The following is a 22,405-nucleotide window of genomic DNA, read 5'->3' as shown; positions in this document are numbered from 1 at the left end:
TATAATCACCACTTCCATTATTGACAGTCTACTAGGTGCAAAGCTCTAATAGCCCTTTTTTTTGATATTCATTATTTCAAATCCCTAAAAAACCTAACAAAAGAGGTGTTGTTACATTATCTTAATATCAGGAAAAGTATCAGAGAAATGAAATAACTTGTTCAAATAAATGGACCAAGATTTGAACAGAAGTCAGCGTGATGACAAAGTCCACACACTCTCCACTATTTCAAACCCTACCCAGTCTCCGAGTGAGAGAAATAAAATACTTAATAACATCATCAACACATTAAAATATCCATGTGTGTGCAAACTGATAGGCATGTGTTTCTGTCTTTATGTATAACTGGAGATAAAGATACAGAATATAAATGAGAATAAGCCAAGAAAAGGAAATGCACGGGTACATGTGAATTGTGAGATGATCACCACATTCGAGTTAATTGACACATCCAGTAGTTCACAGTTATCTTTTTCTTTTTTTTTTCTTCTTCTTCTTTTTATTTATTTATTTTTTTGGTGGTGAGAGCACTTGAGATCTACTCTCTTGGCAAATTTCAGGTGTACAGTACAGTATTGTTAACTATGTCACTGTCCCCAGAACTTGTTCATCTTTATAACTGAGAGTTTCCATTTATATTTTTTATACTTTCCAATAATTCACATAGGCTTGACTTGTACGTTATGCAGATATTTGTGTTCTGGGCCATGATCTAAAACATGTTTAGTTAACATTGTTGGTATGAGCAATAAAACAGTCAATCTCTTCTAATTCATGCCCATGTACAGGTAGATAATCACATGCTTGGGAGGTAGGAACCATGGACTATTTGGTTGACTCTATTAAATATTAAGGAAGAAATTAGAGCAATCCAAGTAGAAAGAAAAAAGGAGCAGTTTTCCTAATATCCCTGGTCCTGGTTTTACCCTGGACAAAATTCAATATTCCAGCCATGTGATTGCCAGAAAATCACCCCACCTCTCTGAGGCCCTGTATCCTCATCTATAAAATAGAATAATATACAACAATCTACTTCTCCTTGAAAAAGGATGAGGGCATGTTAAGAAGACACAGGAGCCACCATGAAGGAACCCCAACAGCTAAAGCTGGAAGAGTCTGAACAACAAAATAAATAATGAGTATTGAGTTATAACCCATAAAATAAAATAAATATTCATGAGTTCATGATGATATAAATAACCGAGTAAATACATAAGTGGAAAAGGAACAGTGGAACAGCTATTCCTTATAAGAGAATCCCAATTAGTAAATGTAGAAAGAATGAGGGAAATACATAATCACCATTAGGAAAACATCAGAGTAAAAAGAGCTCCAGGCAACCTTCACTAGAAGATGCTAAAATCAGTGGGTGAAAGTTTGAGGAAATACAGGATTATTAGCATAGTCTCAAAGTATATTTCCCAAGATATTTATCCACTACAAAAAAAGGAAATAGTAACTTTACAGTGGAGAAATCCAGCAGACATAACTTCAATCAAATAATCAAAGCTAACACCACCAGTAATAAGATGTACTAACATCATGCCCCCTCATAATATGATATACTGAGAAGGACACCACATCACTTCTGTGGTAGTCTTGCCCAGAATATATAACCTCAATCTAATCATGAGAAAAACATCAGACAGATCCAAACTGAGAGGCCTTCTACAAAATAACTTACCAGTACTCATCAAAAGTATTAAGGTCATAAAAAAAAAAGGCTGGAAAGGGAAACTGTCCCAGATCAGAAAGGACTAAGGAGATACAACAATTAAATGCATTGTAGGATCCTAGATTGGGCCCTGGAACAGACAAAGACACTAGGAAGGAAACTGGTAAAATATTAATATTCTGGTTTTGATAACTATACAGAGATTATAGAAGTTGTTAACATTAGGAAATATGTTTAACTGCAAACACATTACAATTAAAGGTGAAGTATTAGGTTCTTAAATCATGGTCCATGCTTTTCTACCTCTGAGCTTTTTATCGCATTATTCCTTTTAACTCAAATGTCCTTGCCCCGTCTCCTTGACCAAATCCTTCCCAAACTTCAAGTTCAAATATAATGCCACCTCCTCCATGTTTCCTGCAGTCCAAAGTCATTTCTCCCTCTCTTAACTCCCACAGCACTTTAATCACCCGGTTCCCTTGACCCTTACCACATCCCCCTTGTATTTTTGCCATTGTTAGAAATGGTTCATTTATTCTACCAGGCAGGTTCATTAAAGAAATACTAGCATATTATCTCTGTTGCCCCACATTCTCTAGAACTGTATCGGACACAGATTTGGGGATCAATGATTACTACTGCCTTTGTAAACTTGAAATCCTTAAGGAACCAATAAATAACCTAGAATGCCAATTTATTCATATGCACTGAGAACTACAACTGCCAGGACAACAGGGAGCTCTTATCAGTTTAGCCAGCAGATTTTTTTCCTTTTAGAAGAGGCCTAAGTAGAGAGCTGCATTGTATTCAGAAGTTGCACATGGAGCAAAGAGAATAGGCCAGGCAATTTTCATGAATAATAGCACCAAGCGAGTTGCCTGAGCATAAAACCTAACCCACCGTCAGAGCCATACTTCTCAGTTTTCAGGTTTGGGCCTCATCTTTGCTCAGTGCTCCATAAACACTAACAAAGTTTTCCTTTACGACTCCATTTTTCTATTTGTACACTAACCATCCCCCTTTTTATGCAGTTCGCAGCCTTGGCCACACATTCGAATCACTCGGAGAGCATTCAAAACTCCTGATGTCTAGATAAAAATCCAGGTCAATTAAATCAGACTTTCTGGAGATGGGCCTCAGGTCTTGTAATTTTTTAAATCTTCTGGTGATTCTAATGTACAGCCAAGGTTGAGCACTACTGTTATACTGATAAATTTTTGTTTAGTTATGTCAATATTGCTAAACAGAAAATAGACAAGTCCACCCTTTCCTGCTTTTGGTGGATAGTCGTATGTTCTCTGTCTACTGAAGATATGTGATCTCACCTATCCTCTACTGCATCTACTAAGTGAGTGCCCAGGTTTCTGGGGATGCCTTGTCCTCACCCAAAGGGACAAACTTCAGGTAGTATCTCACAGGTCTCTAGTGCAGTACATTGTTAGGGAGCCAGCAAAATAAGGCGGGACAAAATGCTTTTGACATATATAACAGGTAGAAGGATCCAATGTTTTATCTTTTACCATTAGTGTTTGACAGAAATGAGGTGGGAGGCAGCTGGAAGCAAGTGATAAAGAATTCACGAGAAAAAAAAAAAAGAAATTTCTGAGTGCTAATTTCCTTCTGGCTCACTCCGTGGGTCCACGTGATACAAAAATGAATCAGAAAAAGATCGATCTCACATTTAAAGTTTGAGATGGTTTCTAGTATGTATAATGTGCTGAGTGCCAAGAGACATAAAATGCTATGGGGTGGCAGTAGGGGGACCAGGTGGGGAGAGATTTCTAGCCAGGAGATTATGGGAGACTTTCTAAAGGAGGTTGCATTTCTGCTGGGCCTGGGAGGATGACTAGGACTTGAAGAAGGACATTCGGAAACAGAATGGTCCAAGTACAGATGAAGAAGTGTGAAACTATGCAGTATAGACAGGAAACAGGAAGTAGTTCCATTTAACCCTGGGGGGTGGGGGTGGGGGAGAAGAGAAGACACCAATATTTGAAATACTCTCCCACTTTGGTAGTTTTGGAACTATTCCCCATCAAAGATTCGGTTAGATCTTGACAAGAAGTTGTGAGAGTTCAGTTATTTGCTTTTCACACTCATAATCTGATGTGATGTGCCCAAAGGGTTGAGTGGTGGATGTAGCAGCCTCACGAATGCATTTATATATTTCAATCTTGCAAGGCCCCAAATTAAATTACAAAAGAGCAAACTTGGAGATAAAAAGACCAACTATTTCAATGGTGATGGGCATTTTCCTATGAGGTGCAAGTTTGGCCATCTATTTCCAATATTATCTTACCTCAATAAAAAGAGGGTAATGCCAAGCTTGTGCGAGTTAAGAGCAAATTTGGGTCTGAAGATGAGAAATATCTCTGTTAACAACAAGAACCAGTGATCCGCACACGTCATTCCTTGGGAGTCGGGGAAGTGACAGGCTGACAGCTCAGCAGCATGGAGCCCTGGAAGCCCTGCAGAGGTTCCCCCGGCCTGCCTATGGTCGTCACCATGGCAACACCCCTTCTGAGAGAGTAGCTCAGCCCTTGAAAACCACCAGAATTTAAAAATTAACACAGATGATCCTGGACTGGATCCTGTGCGAGAAGAAACATACAGAAATGTCCTTTCTAAGGATATAAATGGGACAAGTGGGCTATATTTGAAGATGGATTATGGATTGGAAGGGTGGTTCTCAAACTTAGATGTGTTTTGGACTTGCCTGGTGGACTTGTCAAAACAGAGATTGCCGGACCCCACCTCCAGAATTTCTGATGCAGTACGGCTGGGGTGGAGTGCCCAAGAAATAGTGATACTGCTGGCCTGGGATCACATTTTAACATGTACTGGATTAAATACCAGCATTGTTTTTTCCTTAAAATCAAAAGATTTTATTTATTTATTTGTCAGAGAGAGAGCACAAGCAGGGGGAGCGGCAGGCAGCGGGAGAGGGAGAAGCAGAGTCCCTGCTGCAGGGAGCTCAATGTGGGACTGGATCCCAGGACCCTGGGATCATGACCTGAGCCGAAGGCAGACGCTTAACCGACTCAGCCACCCTGGCATCCCACCAGTATTGTTTCAATGTTAATTTTCTGATTTTGATCATTGTACCATGATTATATAAAACAGTGTCCTTGGCCTTAGAAAATACAGTAGTATTTAGAACAAAGAGCCATTGTGTCTGCAACTCCCTCTCAAGTGGTTTAGGAAAAAATATAGATAGATAGATGAATAAATAGAATGATAAAGCAAATGTGGGAAAATTATAACAACTGGCAAATCTGGACGAACAGTGCATTGTGTTATTCTTATAACTTTTCTAGTAGATTAAAATTACATTAAAGTTAAAAATTTTTTAAAAATAAGGCAGGGAAAGAAAGTTCTAGCTTATCATCTGGAGCTGTCCAATATGGTAGCCAGTAGCCATACGGGATTATTTAAATTTAAATATATTAAAATTAAATAAAATTTAACATCCAGCTCCTTGATCACACTAGCCACACTTTGTCATGTGCTGAAAAGTCATGTGGGACTAGTGACTACTGTATTGGACAACACAAATATAGAACATTTCCATTATCACAGAAAGCTCTATTGCACAGTACTGACCACAGTGAAAAATACTGTTAAGACCAGGAAAGAATCTTTGGAAAATCCAATGTGCCAAAAGCAGCAGTAGATGTAACAGTAATAATCATAAGTAGTAGGAGTCAGTTGTCTCCCAAATAAAATAGTTGATTAACTGAACGGCTAAAGGAAGAAAAATGATTAAATTATAGCAGATGGATCATACTGTAGTTACATATGGAAATACCTATAGTTTTGCACGGATTCATGACATACATGCCAGAGTAGCTGTTCATTATCACTGTTCTACACAACTCATCATTTTGTTTTTCTTAACAGTCCACTGGCTAAAGGAGAAGTAGACATCCAAATGTAGGGGTTCTCCTGCCCCCATTCTTTCCCCCTCACTTTCTTCCAAGCACAGGAATGGACAAGGAAACACCTGGCAATGCTGAGCTGAGGAGGCTGACCTGCAGGGAAATAGCTGAGACTTGGAGTATCTCAAACTTGCAGATATTTTAACTGGGCTTTCAGCTTCATATTGGCTAATAAACCAGCTAATGTATCAAGCAGGCAAGGCTGGCTTTTGTTGCTATCCCTACTCCTTCCGAGTTTCTTCTCTTGCCTCTTCTTTTCTGTATCTCAAACACACAGCACCCTCTGGTTGTCCAAAGTTTCTGACCAAACAGGGCTGCCTTCCATTCTAATGAGCATCTTCCTTGTTTCCAGCATCCTTTTTTTCAGGCCTCAGCAACACACACGTGATGAACTGACTAAATTCACTCTAAAATATGAAAAGCACCAAATTCCCCCAAGGTGCATTTGGCTAAGACTAGCTCCCAGAATGTTCTGGGAGATACTTTTTAAGCAAGGTCATCTTCATGTTCTCTCTGCCTGACCCAGCCATTCTAACTCCCCTCTACCTAGCCTCTCAGGAACAAACATACAGATTCATAGTACAGCTGCACCTTGTCAGCTTCCCCCTCTGGCACCTTTCCAAGCAGTTTCAGTCTCAGTTGGAGCTCAGTAAAATGTACAGCTATTACTTGCAGAGAACATGGAGTGGCAGGGAAAAATGCAAATACATGAAGCCATAAATCACAAATTGATAAATATGAAGAAAGATTTCCATGAGGAAAATGAGCCATATTTCCTTTTCCAAATTTCCATTGGGCAAAATGAGGAACAGGCCTACAACCCAAAACTCAAGAGATAGACCCTCTGCTCTGTCGAGGCCCCTGTTACAGCATTTAAATGTCCATCTAAGCATTGGACCATTGTAGAAGGTTTGGGTGACCCTCCCCTAAACTACTCCCTCTCCAAGAAGCACTCTCCCATAGCAACTACTCCTTCACTGGAAGTGAGTTTGTCAATTACCCAGAGATCATCATTCCTAGCTGCAAGACACCATATCCCACATCTTTATAGCTCAGCTTGTGGGTTTTTTAAGTTTTTATTTAAATTCCAGTTAGTTAATATACAGTGTAATATTAGTTTCAGGTGTATGATATAGTGATTCAACACTTTCACACAACACCTGGTGCTCATCACATCCTTAATCCCGATCATCTATTTAGCCCATCCCCCCCAACCTGTGGTTTGATCACTGAACTTATGAGATGTCTCCTTACAGACAGCTACATACTGTGAAACAGATTTTTACCGAGAATTCCAAAAGAGGAGAGTCTCACCTCACAGTACTCTGTGATAATGCAGAAATTATCTTGCTCCACAAAGCTTGCATGGAACTTGACAATAGCTGGGTGGTCCAGCTTGGAAAGGAGCTGGGCCTCCAAATTGGCCTGCACAGTCTCATTTGGATTAAGATCTCCAACAGAGATTTCCTTCAGTACCTTTCTGCAGGCAAACAAACAAACAAAGATAAAAATTTAAATACATTTAAAGTTAAAAAATAACAACTATGAACAAGTAGTTCAGGGCCACCTAATTAATGTCCAGGCCATGACCTACTCATGGGTCTGGTATTGTCTGTTATGACACTGTGTCTCCTCGTGGTTCCTGGTCCTGCTGGCCTATCCTGGCCACTGACATACTTGTAGCTCTACAGATGTGGTCAAACAGGGCAGAGCCTGAGCTAATCTCGAGCAACGCTGCTGAGGTGGCTCCTCCTCTGCCTCTGTAGATGTCTCGGTTTCCCTTTGTCTTTCACATAGTGTCTCTGCTTCCATCTGTCTCTTTCTGTCTCTCTGTGAGCCTCTGTCTCTTTCTATCTCTCACCTTATCTGTTTTCCTCTGCTTTTCTATTTCTCTCTATTCCTATCTTGGTATCTATTTCTGTTTGTGTGTGTGTGTGTGTCTCCCTCTATATGTATTTATTAATCTATCAACTCTGCCTGTGTCAGTCTTTCTTTACCTATGTCCTTCTCTCTCTCTCTGACTCTGTGTCTCTCTGCCTCTGTGTGGGTGTGTGTATAAGCATGCTTCTTTCAGTTCTAAAATTTTCCAAATCTAACAACTTAATATCAATAGGGCCATTATCTATTGAGTTTCTTTTTTAAACTACTCTTGGCAGAGCATACTTTATTGCTGTCGGTATTTAGGAGAAGAAAAAAATCTAAAAACACTGATAGAGAGGTATTTAGGATCTCAAGCATGTATAAATGGAAAAAGAGCTCATTAAATCTCCAAATTAATTTTAAAACTGTGATAACTCAATGAGGAGTGGACCAAAACACTATCTCTTCCCATCTGAGAAAAAACAGTCTGATGAACAAACCAATTATAGTACCAAGTGTAAACTAGATTGCTGAGGAAAAGCACTTTAGAGCACCAATTATGTGTGCAGACAGATTCTGCTGATTATAAGTGAACGTTAGCTATTCATTAAGGCAAGTTCTGCAGAACCCCATACTACAAAAAAGATGTTCTTTAATGCATATTAATGAAAATGTATTTATAGTAGAAACAGTCTTAATTAAAGGCCCTTCAACCAACACATGGATGAACCAGAGCTCTCCAGTTCTTTCTAACAGATGCTGATGGTTGCCTTTGCCATAGGGAACACTTGTGCCTAGTAGGTGCTCTCCGGCACATTCATTAACTTCTGCCCTTCCAGGCGAGATGTGTGCTTAACTGAGTCATTGTGCTTATTCCCGAACTTGATTATGCCAGTTGTACTTGTTACTGTAAATTTGTGACTTCAGTTTGACAAACTGATGAAGGATGAGTATGAGTGTTATCTTTGCGAGGAAAACTGAGTTAAATGTTTGCCAAAAAACTTAATAGTAACAAGTTGCAAAAAAAAAAAAAAATGCTGATTATAATTGACAAGACAGTGCTAAGAAGTTGGGTTAAAAATGTAAAATTGAATATTTTGAATTCAGATTGCTAAATTTTCATTCCATTTTAAAGAATGTAAACCTGGAAAACAACATATATTGGATGTAGTTTATGCAAAAAAGATGAAGGGACCTCTAATCAGATAACATTAGATGTTGGTTATGCATCAAAAAATGGGAAACAATGTACAATGATATGTTTTAAGTTGATATAAATGTTTTCATTTTGTCATTTCACTTAAAAATTGTTTGCCCTGTTTACCCATTGGATAGGAGAGCTCCTATCATCCTTAAAAATGTAATTATACTATGAACTTTTCATTGATTCAAATAAGACTTTTCCCTAGTTGTTTCACTGTGGAAGAAATTTCCTGAGGCAATACCAGAGACAGAGCCTGTTTCTTTGTTCAGACTCAGGCCTAGAAGCTTAGCTATTACAGTTAGCACTGTATCCTGTAGTTTTTGCCCATCCCATTCCTCAGTGGCAAACATTTCATAAAAATTCTAGGTTAGACCATCTGTCCTAGAAGCTGAGACACTCTGTAGGAAAACTCAGAAAGTGTCCTTATTTTACCTGATTCCTATCAGGTGTTGGATGACATTTGGCATTTTTTCTTAACCAATAAACGCTTGATGTTAAGTGTCCATTCTTCAAAATCTCATCAGGAGAACCTTCTATTTCAAGATGGCCCTTACCGGGAAATCAATTTTCCTAAAACTTGAGTCCTTTATAACATTTTATTCATTTTAAATGTTCTTCATGGTCTTCCCAGTATGAACTCATCCACCCCCAAAAGACCAGCATGGCAGGCCCTGGCTGCATTAGAGAGGATGGCCCTGCACCAGGAGCCCCACAGGTCCTACCCTGCCATTTACAGGAGTCTTTAGGACTGCAATTTAGAAAGTTGGAACATTTGATTCCCTTCCTCTGATGGGGCTTTCGTGTTGGTTTTGTTAGGTAACAAACACCTAATCAGGCCCCTAATTGATCATGAAGTGGATTCTAGAGAAATACTTGCTTGGTGGGGCGCCTGGGTGGCTCAGTCGTTAAGCATCTGCCTTCGGCTCAGGTCATGACCCCAGGGTCCTGGGATCGAGCCCAGCATTGGGCTCCCTGCTCGTCAGGAAGCTTGCTTCTCCCTCTCCCACTTCCCCTGCTTGTATTCCCTCTCTCACTATCTCTCTCTCTCTGTCAAACCAATAAATAAAATCTTTAAAATAAAAAAAAAAAGAAATACTTGCTTGGTAACATTTTCTACAAGAAGACTGTTCCATCAGGAATTTGGTTAAAAATGGCCTCATGTTATTAAGAGTGGCATCTAGGACTGTTAGTGTAGTAAAAGGAGCTTGAAATGACATCGGTGGCTATGTTTTTCTGTAACTTCTGAAGATTACCATGCAGCAGGCAAAGCTCAATGACATCTTTATAGTGTTTTTCCAGTAATTTACTGTGCCCAGCTAACATGCAGTTGTAAAAGTCACAGTGGTTAAGCATGACAATATAAAGCCTGGCACAGACTTGCAATATTCTCTTGCCGTGAAGGAACAAATGCTATAAAAATCTTAAAAATACTTATTTTTCCTCATAAACATCAACTATTCTGCAACAGAGCATGAGATTTTACATATAGTTACCTGAGCCCTGTCTGGCAGCCTGACGATAAAGCAAAAAAATCTCATTTGCCCACAGCTTAGCAGACGAAGGTAGGGCTATTAAGACAGGTGCTATCTAATATAATCATCTCTAGCTGATGCAGAGACATTCTACCTTCCTTACCTAAAATTGTGTCACTGAATTGACAGAGGAAACTCTCATTGCATATCACTTAATATGAGATCAATATCAGCTGAAGACAGCATGAAAACTTACCAAATCAAGGACAGCCTGTCACCTACTCAGTGACTCTCAGCCTATCATCCACTCCTAAATAACATGACAGATATTTATTTGATCAGAACCTCAACTGTTTGGGAGAAACTTTATGACAGTGGCAAAAAAAAAACAACAAAAAACAACAAACAACTAACAGGCATCCCTGCAGACTCACTCATTTTACAAACTTTCTTTTTCCCAAGTGGCATGCTTATTTCTTCCTAGAATCAGTAGCAGACTGATAAACATCAGAGAGTGACTTTGGAAATCTAGGATAACTATCGCTAATTTCATTCCCTTAAAATTCAGCCACTCATGATGTATATGAGGCAGATTATATTTTTGAGATGTTAACCAGAGAGTTGTTTTTTCTCAAATTTCTATTGAACCAGCAGCATATGTCCTCAGGAAAAAGAGGATATCTCACAAACTAGAGAATAAGTCAAATCCCTGGCTTTTGATTCCAAAGGAGAGACCAAGCCTGGAGAAAAGATCTGGAGGAATACCTGGCCAGTGGGTGAGTGTCCTCCCTGCCTCCAGCTGAGAAAAAGACCCTCTGGACCAGATAAAGGTAAAGCAAGAAAGTTAGATATTGCTGAGCCCTTGAAAACCTTTCATGTCCCCTAGCCTGGGTCCAGAAAGAAGAGTAGGAACAGAACTCCAAGATGGGTAGAAAAGCCTGAGAGCAGAATAATTGTGCTCTCTTTCCAAAGTAGGGCATAGAAAAAATAGCAGGACCCTCACAGTTTCTTGTGTCCAGCAAGGGTTAGGAGTGAAAAAGGTCTTTAAGGGGCAAGAAGCTGATGAGCCTGAGAGAGTTCTGGAATCTTCTTTATCCCAGTGAGCATGAGGAGCAGCAGAATGACATCCCATGCAGCCACAACCATCTTAGTGAGGGTTAGTCAGCTGTACTGGTAGAAATCTTTGCTGTTAGTCTAGAGATAACTAGCTTCTCTTGTGATTTAACCATCAACAATCCTGCACTGCATGCATACTGTAAGCACCTACTGTGTGCTTATGGTATAGCAGGCACTGGGGATTTGTAGGCCCTGCCCTTGTGTCTACTGAGGAAGACAAATATTAAACAAATAGATAAATGTACATGACTGTGCAAAAATACATATATTTTTGAAAACCTCAAATTGAGATGAATGCTATGAAGTTGAGGTAAATGACATCTGAGGCTCTCCTCATTTAAGATGTTATGACTCTTTGGGCGCCTGGGTGGCTCAGTTGGTTGAGCGACTGCCTTCGGCTCAGGTCATGATCCTGGAGTCCCGGGATCGAGTCCCGCATCGGGCTCTCTGCTCAGCAGGGAATCTGCTTTTCCCTCTGACCCTCTTCCCTCTCGTGCTCTCTATCTCTCATTCTCTCTCTCCCTCAAATAAATAAATAAAATCTTAAAAAAAAAAGATGTTATGACTCTTTAATGTGATCAGCAGCTACTGTACCCACTGGGGACGGAGCCAAAGGAAATAGATTTCAATCTCCGCTTAGGCGAGGGTAGTTTTTTATTTGTTGTTTGCTTTTTTTTTGATTCAGTATTCACCTGTTTAACAAAGAGAGATTATTAAATCTGCTCAGGACTTTTTTTTGGGGGGGATTGATTGATTTATTAATTGATGGATGGATTGCTTTATATTTTAATTCCAGTATAGTTAACATGAATCTGCTCAGGACTTTTAAATAGAGTTTTCATTCATCTAGCAAAGTGGCAATTATGTTAATCTTCCTTTCTTAAATGGTAAGCTCTCATTTTTTCTAATTTACAAGGAAATATAGTATTCTTCTATAAATTTATTTTATTTTTTTAAGATTTCATTTATTTATTTGAGAGAGAGAGAGCAAGAGAGAAAGCACAAATGGAGGAGGGGCAGAGGGAGAGGGAGAAGCAGACTCCATGCTGAGCAGGGAGCCCAACGACATGGGGCTCAATCCCAGGACCCTGGGATCATGACCTGAACTGATGGCAGACGCTTAACTGACTGAGCCATCCAGGTGCCCCTAAAATTTTTTATTTATTTATTTTTTTAAAAGATTTTATTTATTTATTTGAGAGAGAAAGAATGAGAGATAGAGAGCACGAGAGGGAGGAGGGTCAGAGGGAGAAGCAGACTCCCTGCTGAGCAAGGAGCCCGATGTGGGACTCGATCCTGGGACTCCAGGATCATGACCTGAGCCGAAGGCAGTCGCTTGACCAACTGAGCCACCCAGGGGCCCCCTAAAATTTTTTAAACAAAAGGAAAATATTACCCACAATTCACCACAGAGATAATCAGCATTAACAATTTCATGTATTTCCTTCCCATCTTTTTGTTACAGTTTTTTTAATAGTAGAAGGCAAACAGTTTGTACAACTTGCCTGCTGCTATTTTCATGAGACATTATCACAGCAGAAATCTGTCATTTGTGGCTGCCCTGAATCTTTAGACAGCCTCCCTACGTTGCAACAGATTCCTGGACTGTAGGTCCTGCCTTCCCCAGATAGAGAAAAACACACAAAAACCGACAAGCAAACAAACCCCACATCTCCTACCTCACTTGAGTTGGGGTATCAGGGCATGTACGACCTAGGTTCCACCAGTGAGCTGCGCCCACCTGAAACTTTGCTGTGGGTGTGAGTGGAGTGAAGAAATAGGCTGGGCACAGGGCCTCCCTTTTGTTAACACAGGGGTCAGAGGAAACAGCATGGTCCTGGTGGAAGAGGCAGCAAACCACTTCAGGGGCCTGGTTCTGGCTGATGCTCCTGGATATGTAGCCTCGAGCGTGCTCCCCAGGCCTCCTGCTGCGCTGTGAGCTGTTTTCTGGAACAAATCCCCTTCTGCTTAAACCTCAGAAGGTGGCTGCTCTTACCTGTACCTGGGAGCCCTGACCAATGCAATAGGCACATTCAGGTGCTACCACAAATCACTGTAAATACTTTGGGGTCCGGAAAACTGAATCTCCAAAACTTTGACTCACTTAAGCTAATTTTCACTTATTAATTCAAGTCTTAAAATGGAGGATGCTCTAAGAGATTTAAGGCCTAGTATTTCTTACTCTTTTATGGGTAGAAATATTGAGAGTACAAAACATCCTTTTTTAAAGTTATTTCATACTCTTTAATATAATATATAAATTAAAAATGTAAAGGGACATAAGAAAATATAATGGCAGAGTGATATTGATTCAAAAAGTGGTACATCGATTAAAAAATGGAAACAGAAGGAACTAAAGTTACCTAAAGAGTAGCTGAAAAAACATTTGTAGAAGTTACTGGAGAGTATACTAAGATGGAATTTTGTTTTATTTCAGTTGTTTATTCTTTCAGCAATTCAAAAGCATATTTTAATGTCTGTATCCAGGGAAAAGAACAAAATTATTTTATGGGTCACCACCATAGGCCATAATCTATGAGCTGCTTGTGTTTTTAACCATTAAATTCCTGATCCCGGCTCTTTTGGGGGCTAGAGCTCTGATTCACCTGGTCTTTTCCTCTCCACCCCTGATCACAAGCATTAGCAGGGGCTTGGGGGCTCAAACGGCATGACGGGGCAGTGCAAGTGCCGATGGCAGACATCAATACTGAGGAGCAGAGCCCGATTTCAGACTCCATACAAGGCCGCAGGCAGCCACGCCCAAACACCTTAAGACAGGAAATTCCATACTTCTGTTACTTGACCAGCTGTTAACCATCTTCTGTAAGTCAAAGCCCATGCCATGTGCTGGGGATCCAAGAGTAAGAAAGATAAGCCTCTTGCCCTCCGAGAGAGCTCAGTCCCATGGGGAGAGGCCAGCAAGTACAAAAATAGTCGAACATCTTCATGAGAAATGCTATAATAGAGCTGGATGTCGGGTGAGGATCCCTAATTGTGCCCTGAGGAGAGAAGAAAAGGCAAAATCTAGCACCCCAGGACATTCACTTTGGCACCTGCAAACTACTCTGTACTATGCAGAATTACCTTTTCTCTAGGTGGATTCCCAAGTAGCAAAAGAAATGAGTTTATCATTCTTTACAATTTGCCCTATGTAAATCAATACCCAGAAGAGGAATGTCTGTATTTGCATTATTTGAATAGTTTATGAAAGTTAATAAGCATGTGAGTTTTTTTTTAAAGAGAACTACTTACAAAAACTACTTAATTTCTATACCTATGTACCATTCTTTAGATACCACGCATGTGCTTACACACACACACACACCCAGAGTATATATTATGGAATGTGTATATTATGGAATGTGGAATGAAAATGTTACAGATAGGGGTACTTTTTAAAAGATCTGTAAAACTAGCAGGCTCACAAACCACTCTTGTCTTCCTTCCTCCTCAGCCATCTATCTATTCTATTTTTATCCAAATATGTTTCATATAACAAGATTTCAAAAAATAAATGTGAGGAACCATCCCATTAAGCCATGTTCTGCTCTGGAGGATTCTCTTAGTTTGGGGTCCCCGGGAAGCAAACCCTGAGACAAAGACTTGTGTACTGGTAGTCAAGTAAGCAGTGAGAGGGAGTGGGGAAGTGAGATAAAGAAGGAAGGGAAGCTGATCAAGGGCATATTACCAAGTTGGTCACCACTGTGGGTGACTAGAGCTTAATTCTCTGAAGGAACCTTGGAATCCAGTGTAGAATAGGCACTGAGTCCCCCTGCCCAAGGGGCGAGGACCAAGTCCCTTCATTCTCTGATAAGTCTGCTCCCTGGGAGTATTAGCTCCCCCATTCACTCAGCCTACCAGAGCACAGGCCCTAATGGCCAGATAGAGGCCTCAGGACCATTGCACGTGCTGGCAGTTGAAGGCTGGATCCATGCACAGCAAACACTAATTGCCCAAGGGATATAGGGAGGGCACCAAGCCTGTCTTCCACAGGATAAAAATAAAGCTCCTCCGTTTTAAGTTCTAGTCGATTTTATCTATATCCTAAAGATGGCTAAGATATAGTGATTCCTAGACAAAGTAAAGTGTCTTTAGTAGTGAATAATGAAACTTAAAATCAATTATAACCTACAGTTAAATTCCATTGCATGGGCTTTTCAAGACTGATTTAGTTTCCAAACACATTAGCAATGTATAGGAGTATTGCATACAGATAACAAGTGAAAAATAAATAATTGATAATAACTAATAATACAGATAATAAACAAAGAACAAATAAATAAGAGTAGAATTATTTCAGACATTTAGTTTGGCAGATATGCTACCCTGGCTCCTGTCTAGATTATATTGTCATTTGTGGTGACAACTTCCATTCTGTGTTTCAATGCTGGTACCATAACAAATTATACAAGTTGCCATTTATTTTTAAGGAACAGAAGAGAGTAAACAGAAATTTGAGGAGTAGGAGATTTGAAGACAAATATGGTCCAAATAAAACATTTCTTTTTTTTTTTTTAAAGATTTTATTTATTTATTTGACAGAGAGAGAGACAGCGAGAGCAGGAACACAAGCAGGGGGAGCAGGAGAGGGAGAAGCAGGCTTCCCGCTGAGCAGGGAGCCCGACGCAGGACTCAACCCCAGGACCCCGGGATCATGACCCAAGCCAAAGGCAGACGCCCAACGACTGAGCCACCCAGGCGCCCCCAAATAAAACATTTCTAAAAATTATGTGAATTCAGTGACTTTTCCCATCTGTATACATTTAAAAAAATTTAAGTGGCTTGAGTACATGTTTCAAGGCTGGAAACTGCACTGGTGCTCACTCTGAGTTCTCTGCAGAGAATCTCTGGTATCAGTGCAAGAACAGAACTGGCTTCAGGATGTGCCATATCCAGAGGACTCCTTAGAGGTAACATGGAGAAGATAATAAAATGTCTAACTGCTCTGCCCTTCTCCCAGGGGCTTTTTTTTCTCTTGAGCAAAGAGTCTATAGCCAAGCCAAGAAACCCATGAGTGAGTATTAATTAATCAGGTAACCACAAAAGCCAGCATTTGTTTCGGCCGTGTTGAGAAAGCCTGTGTATTTGTGCATTCACTACAGTGTGTCTATTTCCTCCCCCACTTCTAAACCATAGCCTCCATAAAAGTTGCTGGGACTGGCTCATGAAAAGCTTCATTATGAAGAAATTGCCCTTTGCTCTTATTTTAGCCAAAAAAAAAAAAAAAAAAAGAGTGGATTCCCTTCATGGTGGACAGCTTTCTGGAACTTCTTTCTATAGACTCCAAAAGCTCTCCTTATAATAACCAGGGATGTATTAGATTCAACTCTAATTTCCCCCTCAAAATCAGTTATGGCTCCTCTTCGCCCCTTTCCTTCTCCTCTATACCTCAAGACAAGTGGTTAGGCCATTCTATTTTTCTTATTTATACAGATGAGCCAAGTCACTGAATATTATGGCTTGATTATTTTAAGAGACACTGATGACTGTTTACCCATCTCCCCACACCTCCACCATCATATGCTCTAAAGAGGAGGACACTCTCCTCAGCCCCTGGGATGACTCATAATTAACCTAAGTCTATCATGTAATCCTATTACCCTTGCCAGTGATTAGTTTAAGCATGATGTAATTCTGGTCTGTGAGATGTGAGAAGTCTCTTGGGAGTTTTCCGGGAAAGATGTTCCTCACTGCTGAAAAGAGAAATGTGGGAGGAAACTCTTCTTTAATCTGCCTCTGCATGTCATCATCTTCCTCACATGACTCCTTGAACTTTGGCAGCCAGGTGGGGTCATGAAGGAAGCTACCTTAGGATGACAGGCTGAATGATAGAAAATACAAGGCACCAAGGTCCTTCATGATGTTGTGAGCTGCTGACTCTGTCAACCCCGGAACTGCTCTCTCTCTGTAGACTTCTTGTTAGGGAGGTAAATCTTTCTTATTATTTACACCATTTTGGTAGCTAAAGAGACCCTGCCTGATACTAACACTTTGCTACAAGAAGGAAGAGAAGACTTTTAAAGAAGAGATTAGAAGCAGAGATGATGAATTTGGTGAACACTCATTTGTACTTAGAAAGCACTGTCTCCTAATTTAAACTGCAAAAGGCAAAATGGCTCTTATCTACTTGAATGTTAGTATGAATCTTAAAAAAATCAAGACAAAGTGAATTATAATGAACTATACAAAAACAGATCTATAGTAAGAAAAAATATTTGAATAAATGACTAGAAATTATTTGTCATTAGTAAATCTGGAAACTAAGACAACATGGTATTTGTTTAATTTGAAAATATAATTTTTGTCATTAATTCAAAATTCTCAAATGTCAAAATTTTTAGGAGTTAACAAAAAGTATCAGGATTCAAAATGATTAAAATTTCACCAGTGTTCCCTTCCTTCCCTTGGGTAGAGAGTAAACAGGAGTAATCTAAAATGAGGAGCAAGAAGGAAAAGAGTGAAGTAAAGAGCATGGATAATTCAGCAAAACAAAAAATACAAAATATATAAATCAATGAAGTGAAAAAGACCAAAAAAAAAAAATTCCTAAAATTTCTGGTCTCCATCCTCTTCTCTTCTCCCCCCAGATTAAGAAAACATACTTTCATAGATAGTAATTAAGTATGCTTTTTTTCTATAATTCTCTGGAGATAGAGAGAAGAGAAAAAATTACTAACATAAGGAATTACTTTGTTTTTCAGTCTGAAGCCTCCAACTTAAGAAATTAAGACAAAGTCATTAGGTGTTAGAAGCACAAGGCTGATCATTACAATTTTTAGAAGGAAAACAAAGTTCCAAAAACCATATCTGACATTTATTCATATGGATGGCTTTCTGAGACACTTTCATTTGAAAGTCTAGACCTCCCCAGGACTAAGTTACAGGCCTCTCCTCTATTCTCTCACTGCATCCTGTGACAACATCTATTCTCCTATGAGCTCCCTTACTGGACTGCAGGTACCCTAAAGGTCAGGGTCACACTTTATTTACTATAGAACTCCCAGCACCTGGCAGTATCTAACGTGTTTGAATGGGACCAAGCTTGCATACTCCTCATCCTTCAAAATTCAGCTTGCTCATTACCTCCACCATCAAAAGTATAACTATGACACTTACATACTGTCATACCTTTCTGTTTATCTCCACTCCCAGACTGAGAACAATTAGATTTCATTCATTTCTGTATCCCCAGTGTCTAGCACAATTCTTGGTACATTGTGGATATTCCATAAATGTTTGATTAGTGATCGAAATCGACAACACACCAAGCACTGTTGCAAAGGTAGTAGGGATCACAACTCCTATGCATGATTTTGTCCCTTACAAAGACATACCAGTTTGTATACTGGACATCAATCAGAAAGTGGAAGTTTATAAAAATTTGCTTCCTTGCATACTTGTCGAATAGCCCTTATCTGGAAGCTGACTTACCTACGGGAGCTGACAATAATGTTAGCATTGACAAAGAAAAATGGCAACCTGGAAAATGGCTTTGCACAGATGCCTCACATTATCTCAGAGATGATAACACCCACCACAATGACGTGGCCTAAGAGAAGCACAAAGCTACCCAGTTTTCCATATCCTGTCCCCTTATTCAATTTCTTTTCCAATTTTGGAATGTATTTTATGTATTTATAGAATTTCAAAGCTAGAGAAGACCTTCCCAGAACAGATCAATCAAAGCACCTCAACCTATTAAGGTCTTGAGAAGTTAAGTATTTGTCCAAGACCATATAGCATATTACAGCAGAGCCACCATGTACCTCTTGAAAGAGGAGACTGCCAATTCTAAAGAACCAACTTTTGTCTTCAAATTTAACAGTTTCTCCTCTCTGGCTTTAGTATGAAGATCTTCAGTATCTACTACTAAGACAGTTTACAACTTTTTCATTCTCAAACCATTTTTCAAAGAACAAGGACTCCTGCCATCTACTCTTTTCTTCCCCTCCTTAGCATTAGAGAAAAAGAGAAAAACAAAACCCAAAAGCCTCTTCATAGTGATTGGAGTAATGGTCTTGCCCTCGATGAGGTACTGATAGGGTTATGTCTGTTTTTCATTAATTATCATTTGAATGTTATAGACAATCTTACCAATAGTCAGGAGTCTTTGCCACTTATCGAACCCCAGATTTGGACTGAGATGGGATGAGATCATGCAGAAGAGGAAGACAATGTTTTTCAAGACGTAACTTTCCTTGCAAGCTGGTGAAATCTACACTCTTGAGGTTGTCCTAAGTACCACAACCCTATAGGTGTAATTTTGTGTGTGTGAGGGGGCCCGCTTTCAAAACGTTCAATTGCTCAAAATCGTTAAAAGATGTAGTAGTAATATGCTCTAAAAACAAAAATAAATATTGATAACACAAGATTATGCAACGATCACTCGTTCACTCCATCACATTTTAGTATACTAAGTACTCAGCTTAGAGCGAAGATTCTGTTTATTGTCAGCAAGGAAATTAAGGAGCATGACAATGTCAGTAAGGATGTGAAAGAATAATTTACCATAGATAATCGGGTTAGCTTTTGTTATGATTGTTATACGCTCCAAATTTACAATTAATGTTAGGTTAATATTCAAAATGCAATATTCTAATGCATAATTCATGTCAGGTTTTTATTTTGAACATGACAGAAAAATACTAGAATTGTGGATTTCAATGAGATGATCAGATGCAATGCAAAGCCTACCATGAAATCAAGATACAGCGACAAATTGAATTTTAAGATGCAACAAAAATGATTAGCTCCATTTTCTTGACTAGGTAAAACCAACATAGGATAAACCTGTTTAAAGTGAAATTAAATTATGATTGAGGCAAGAAAAAGGTTGGTGCTCCAAAAATAAAATGAAAAAATAATCTAGGGTTTCAGTGAAATAAAGTCCCCTAATTTTATTTATAGCAGGTGCTGGTTGGCCACAAGTGAGAAAGCTAAAACAGCAAAAAGTCTGTATTTCTAAATTTCAGTCTTCATTTCATCATCATGGTAATCATAGTATGTGGACTTAAGCTAAAACTCTAACTACAGCATAAAGCAGATTACTATATTTAATTTTGAGGTGGAAAGGGAGGAAAATGAAGCTCTGTATTAGCATACTTCCATTAGCGGGTTTAAGCAACTGTTTCTGGGTCTTATATTTTGCTGAGTAGTGCTTATGCCAAAAAAAAATAAATAAATAAAAATCTGTTTTTATGCACCAGAAAGCCAGGGCTTAATCTACCAACAGAGTCCAAATTAGAATCTATTACTAGGAAGGATCTAGTTTCCCTGAATGACAGCTTATGGATGCAGTCATTGATCTGCAATGCACAAAAAGTCAGTCGACTGTGTAAGAGGAGGAGATGGGGACTCATGTGGCCAGCCTGTCTCTGATTACATGGGTCTTCCTATTTCTGAGTCAGGAGGGTGGAGAGGAGTCTGGCTAAAGAAAGTGCTTCAGAACCTTCGTACTGGCCACACCTCACCGAGATGGCTGTGCAGTTTGTCCCGCCTGCCCAAGGAGTCCGCAGGAACTCAGGACAGGAGATCACCTCCTCAGGTCACAGCACAGAGCAAAGGACACTAAAAAAGAGTCTTAGGCATGGTTTTCCACCAGCACTGTTTCTAGAGATTCTGAATCTCTAGAATTTATTTGAGGATAAATCAGTGTTAAGTTCACAAATGAAAGAAAAAAAACTGTTAGACTCATAAAGTGTGATATCTGAAGAAGGCTCAAAGAAGGGACAGATCTCAGAGCAGAGCTTCTCCCATTTTGCCATGCATACATATCACCAGGGAATCTGTTCCAACACAGGTCTAGGGGAGGCCCGAGAATGCACATTCCTAACAAGGTCCCAGGTGATGCCCTATGCTGCGTTGTACAGGGAACACACTTTGAGTAGTAAGGTTTGGAGCCGGTTAGGGGTCCAGAAGACTGCCAGGCCGAGTGTGGAAGAGCCCCAGAGTTCTCTAGAGGCTTGGGGGTTGGGCAGGTTTGAACAGCAGTCCAAAGGAGAGGATGTGTGTTCCCCTCCTACCCCATGAAGCATGAGATCTCACTGGACAACAAAGGTTTGGAAACTGCTGCTGGTCCAGCCCCCTCACTTTACAGATAAGGACAGTGGAACCCAGACAGGCTGTGAGGCTTGACCACACACCCTCCTGAGAATTTTCCATAGCCAACACCAAGATGATCCCAAAACCCCAAAACGCCAAAAGCCAGTTTTAAAACACCATTAGCAAAACCTCCCTTACAGTTTTGACCCACATCCTAAAGCTGCAGTTTGCACTGGTTTTCTCTTGTTTGGTTTCCAGTAGTGAAAGGTACAGCTGCCCACTGGCCCTTTGAACATGTCTTGTTACATAATCTATTACTTCAATGTATTTCTACTCAGCCTCATTCCACAAAGGTTTTGACATAACTTACATAATAAAACAGAAAACTGAGATAAGCAAGAGTAAGTGGAACTAAGAAAACAGGGAAAAGGAGAACATAGATATGCTGGCCCAAAACTGTGGCTACAGTTGAACTTCAAATTTAATTCCAAACCTCGTGGAATGTATGATGATTACCATTACTACTACTGTTGTTGCTGATATTGATGGTAATGTCATAGATGCAAGTTTTGCCTATGACAAGAGGGAATTTCAATCTCTGGATCCTCTGTGATATAAGCCAGTTTTCATTTTAGACACATAGCAGTGGAGGTGTCCCCCAGGAAGACATCAGAGACTCTTTTAAATAGAACTCATTCGAAACAGAATTCCAACTTACATAGGGAATAATGCACTTTGATGTCTAATTCAAGAAAGGCTTCTCAACTCTTACCTTAATCCCAGTTTCTATATTTGGTCCATGTATATAAAACACCTGCATTGTGCAAGACACTCTACTTATCTGAGGCATAGCCTCTGCCTTTGAGGGGTTTGCAATCCAGCAGGAGGGAAGACAAATAATTACACATTATAAGAAAGCAGCATGTACCTTCAAAGGATGAAATAAATATCCTAAAAAGAGAACCACAGGCCAAGGTATGAGATAATCATAAGAAAACATCCAACTGCTAAAATAGTGATACTAGTGTTAATTATGGCAATACCAAGTGCCATGTAAGGACCAATGACTTGGCACCATGCATTGTGCTAAGAGACTAT

General features: G+C 39.7%; 1 protein-coding gene across 12 annotated transcripts in view; it reads right to left on the bottom strand.

Moving 5' to 3' along the window:
* Window positions 1-22,405, bottom strand: part of NEK11 (NIMA related kinase 11) — a 243,966-nt gene that overhangs the window by 195,267 nt on the left and 26,294 nt on the right. For all 12 annotated transcript variants that reach the window (XR_003518009.2, XR_003518010.2, XM_027583555.2 and 9 more), the window contains one exon: window positions 6,929-7,094. Coding sequence is in view for 10 of the 12 variants with exons in the window: in XM_027583555.2 (XP_027439356.1) it covers window positions 6,929-7,094 (166 nt within the window). In the remaining 2 variants the exon portion in view is untranslated. The remainder of the gene's footprint in view (window positions 1-6,928; window positions 7,095-22,405) is intronic.

Source organism: Zalophus californianus, chromosome 1 (assembly GCF_009762305.2).
Source record: "Zalophus californianus isolate mZalCal1 chromosome 1, mZalCal1.pri.v2, whole genome shotgun sequence".
NCBI classification, from domain to species: domain Eukaryota; kingdom Metazoa; phylum Chordata; class Mammalia; order Carnivora; family Otariidae; genus Zalophus; species Zalophus californianus.
This window is presented reverse-complemented; position numbering and strand designations above follow the sequence as displayed.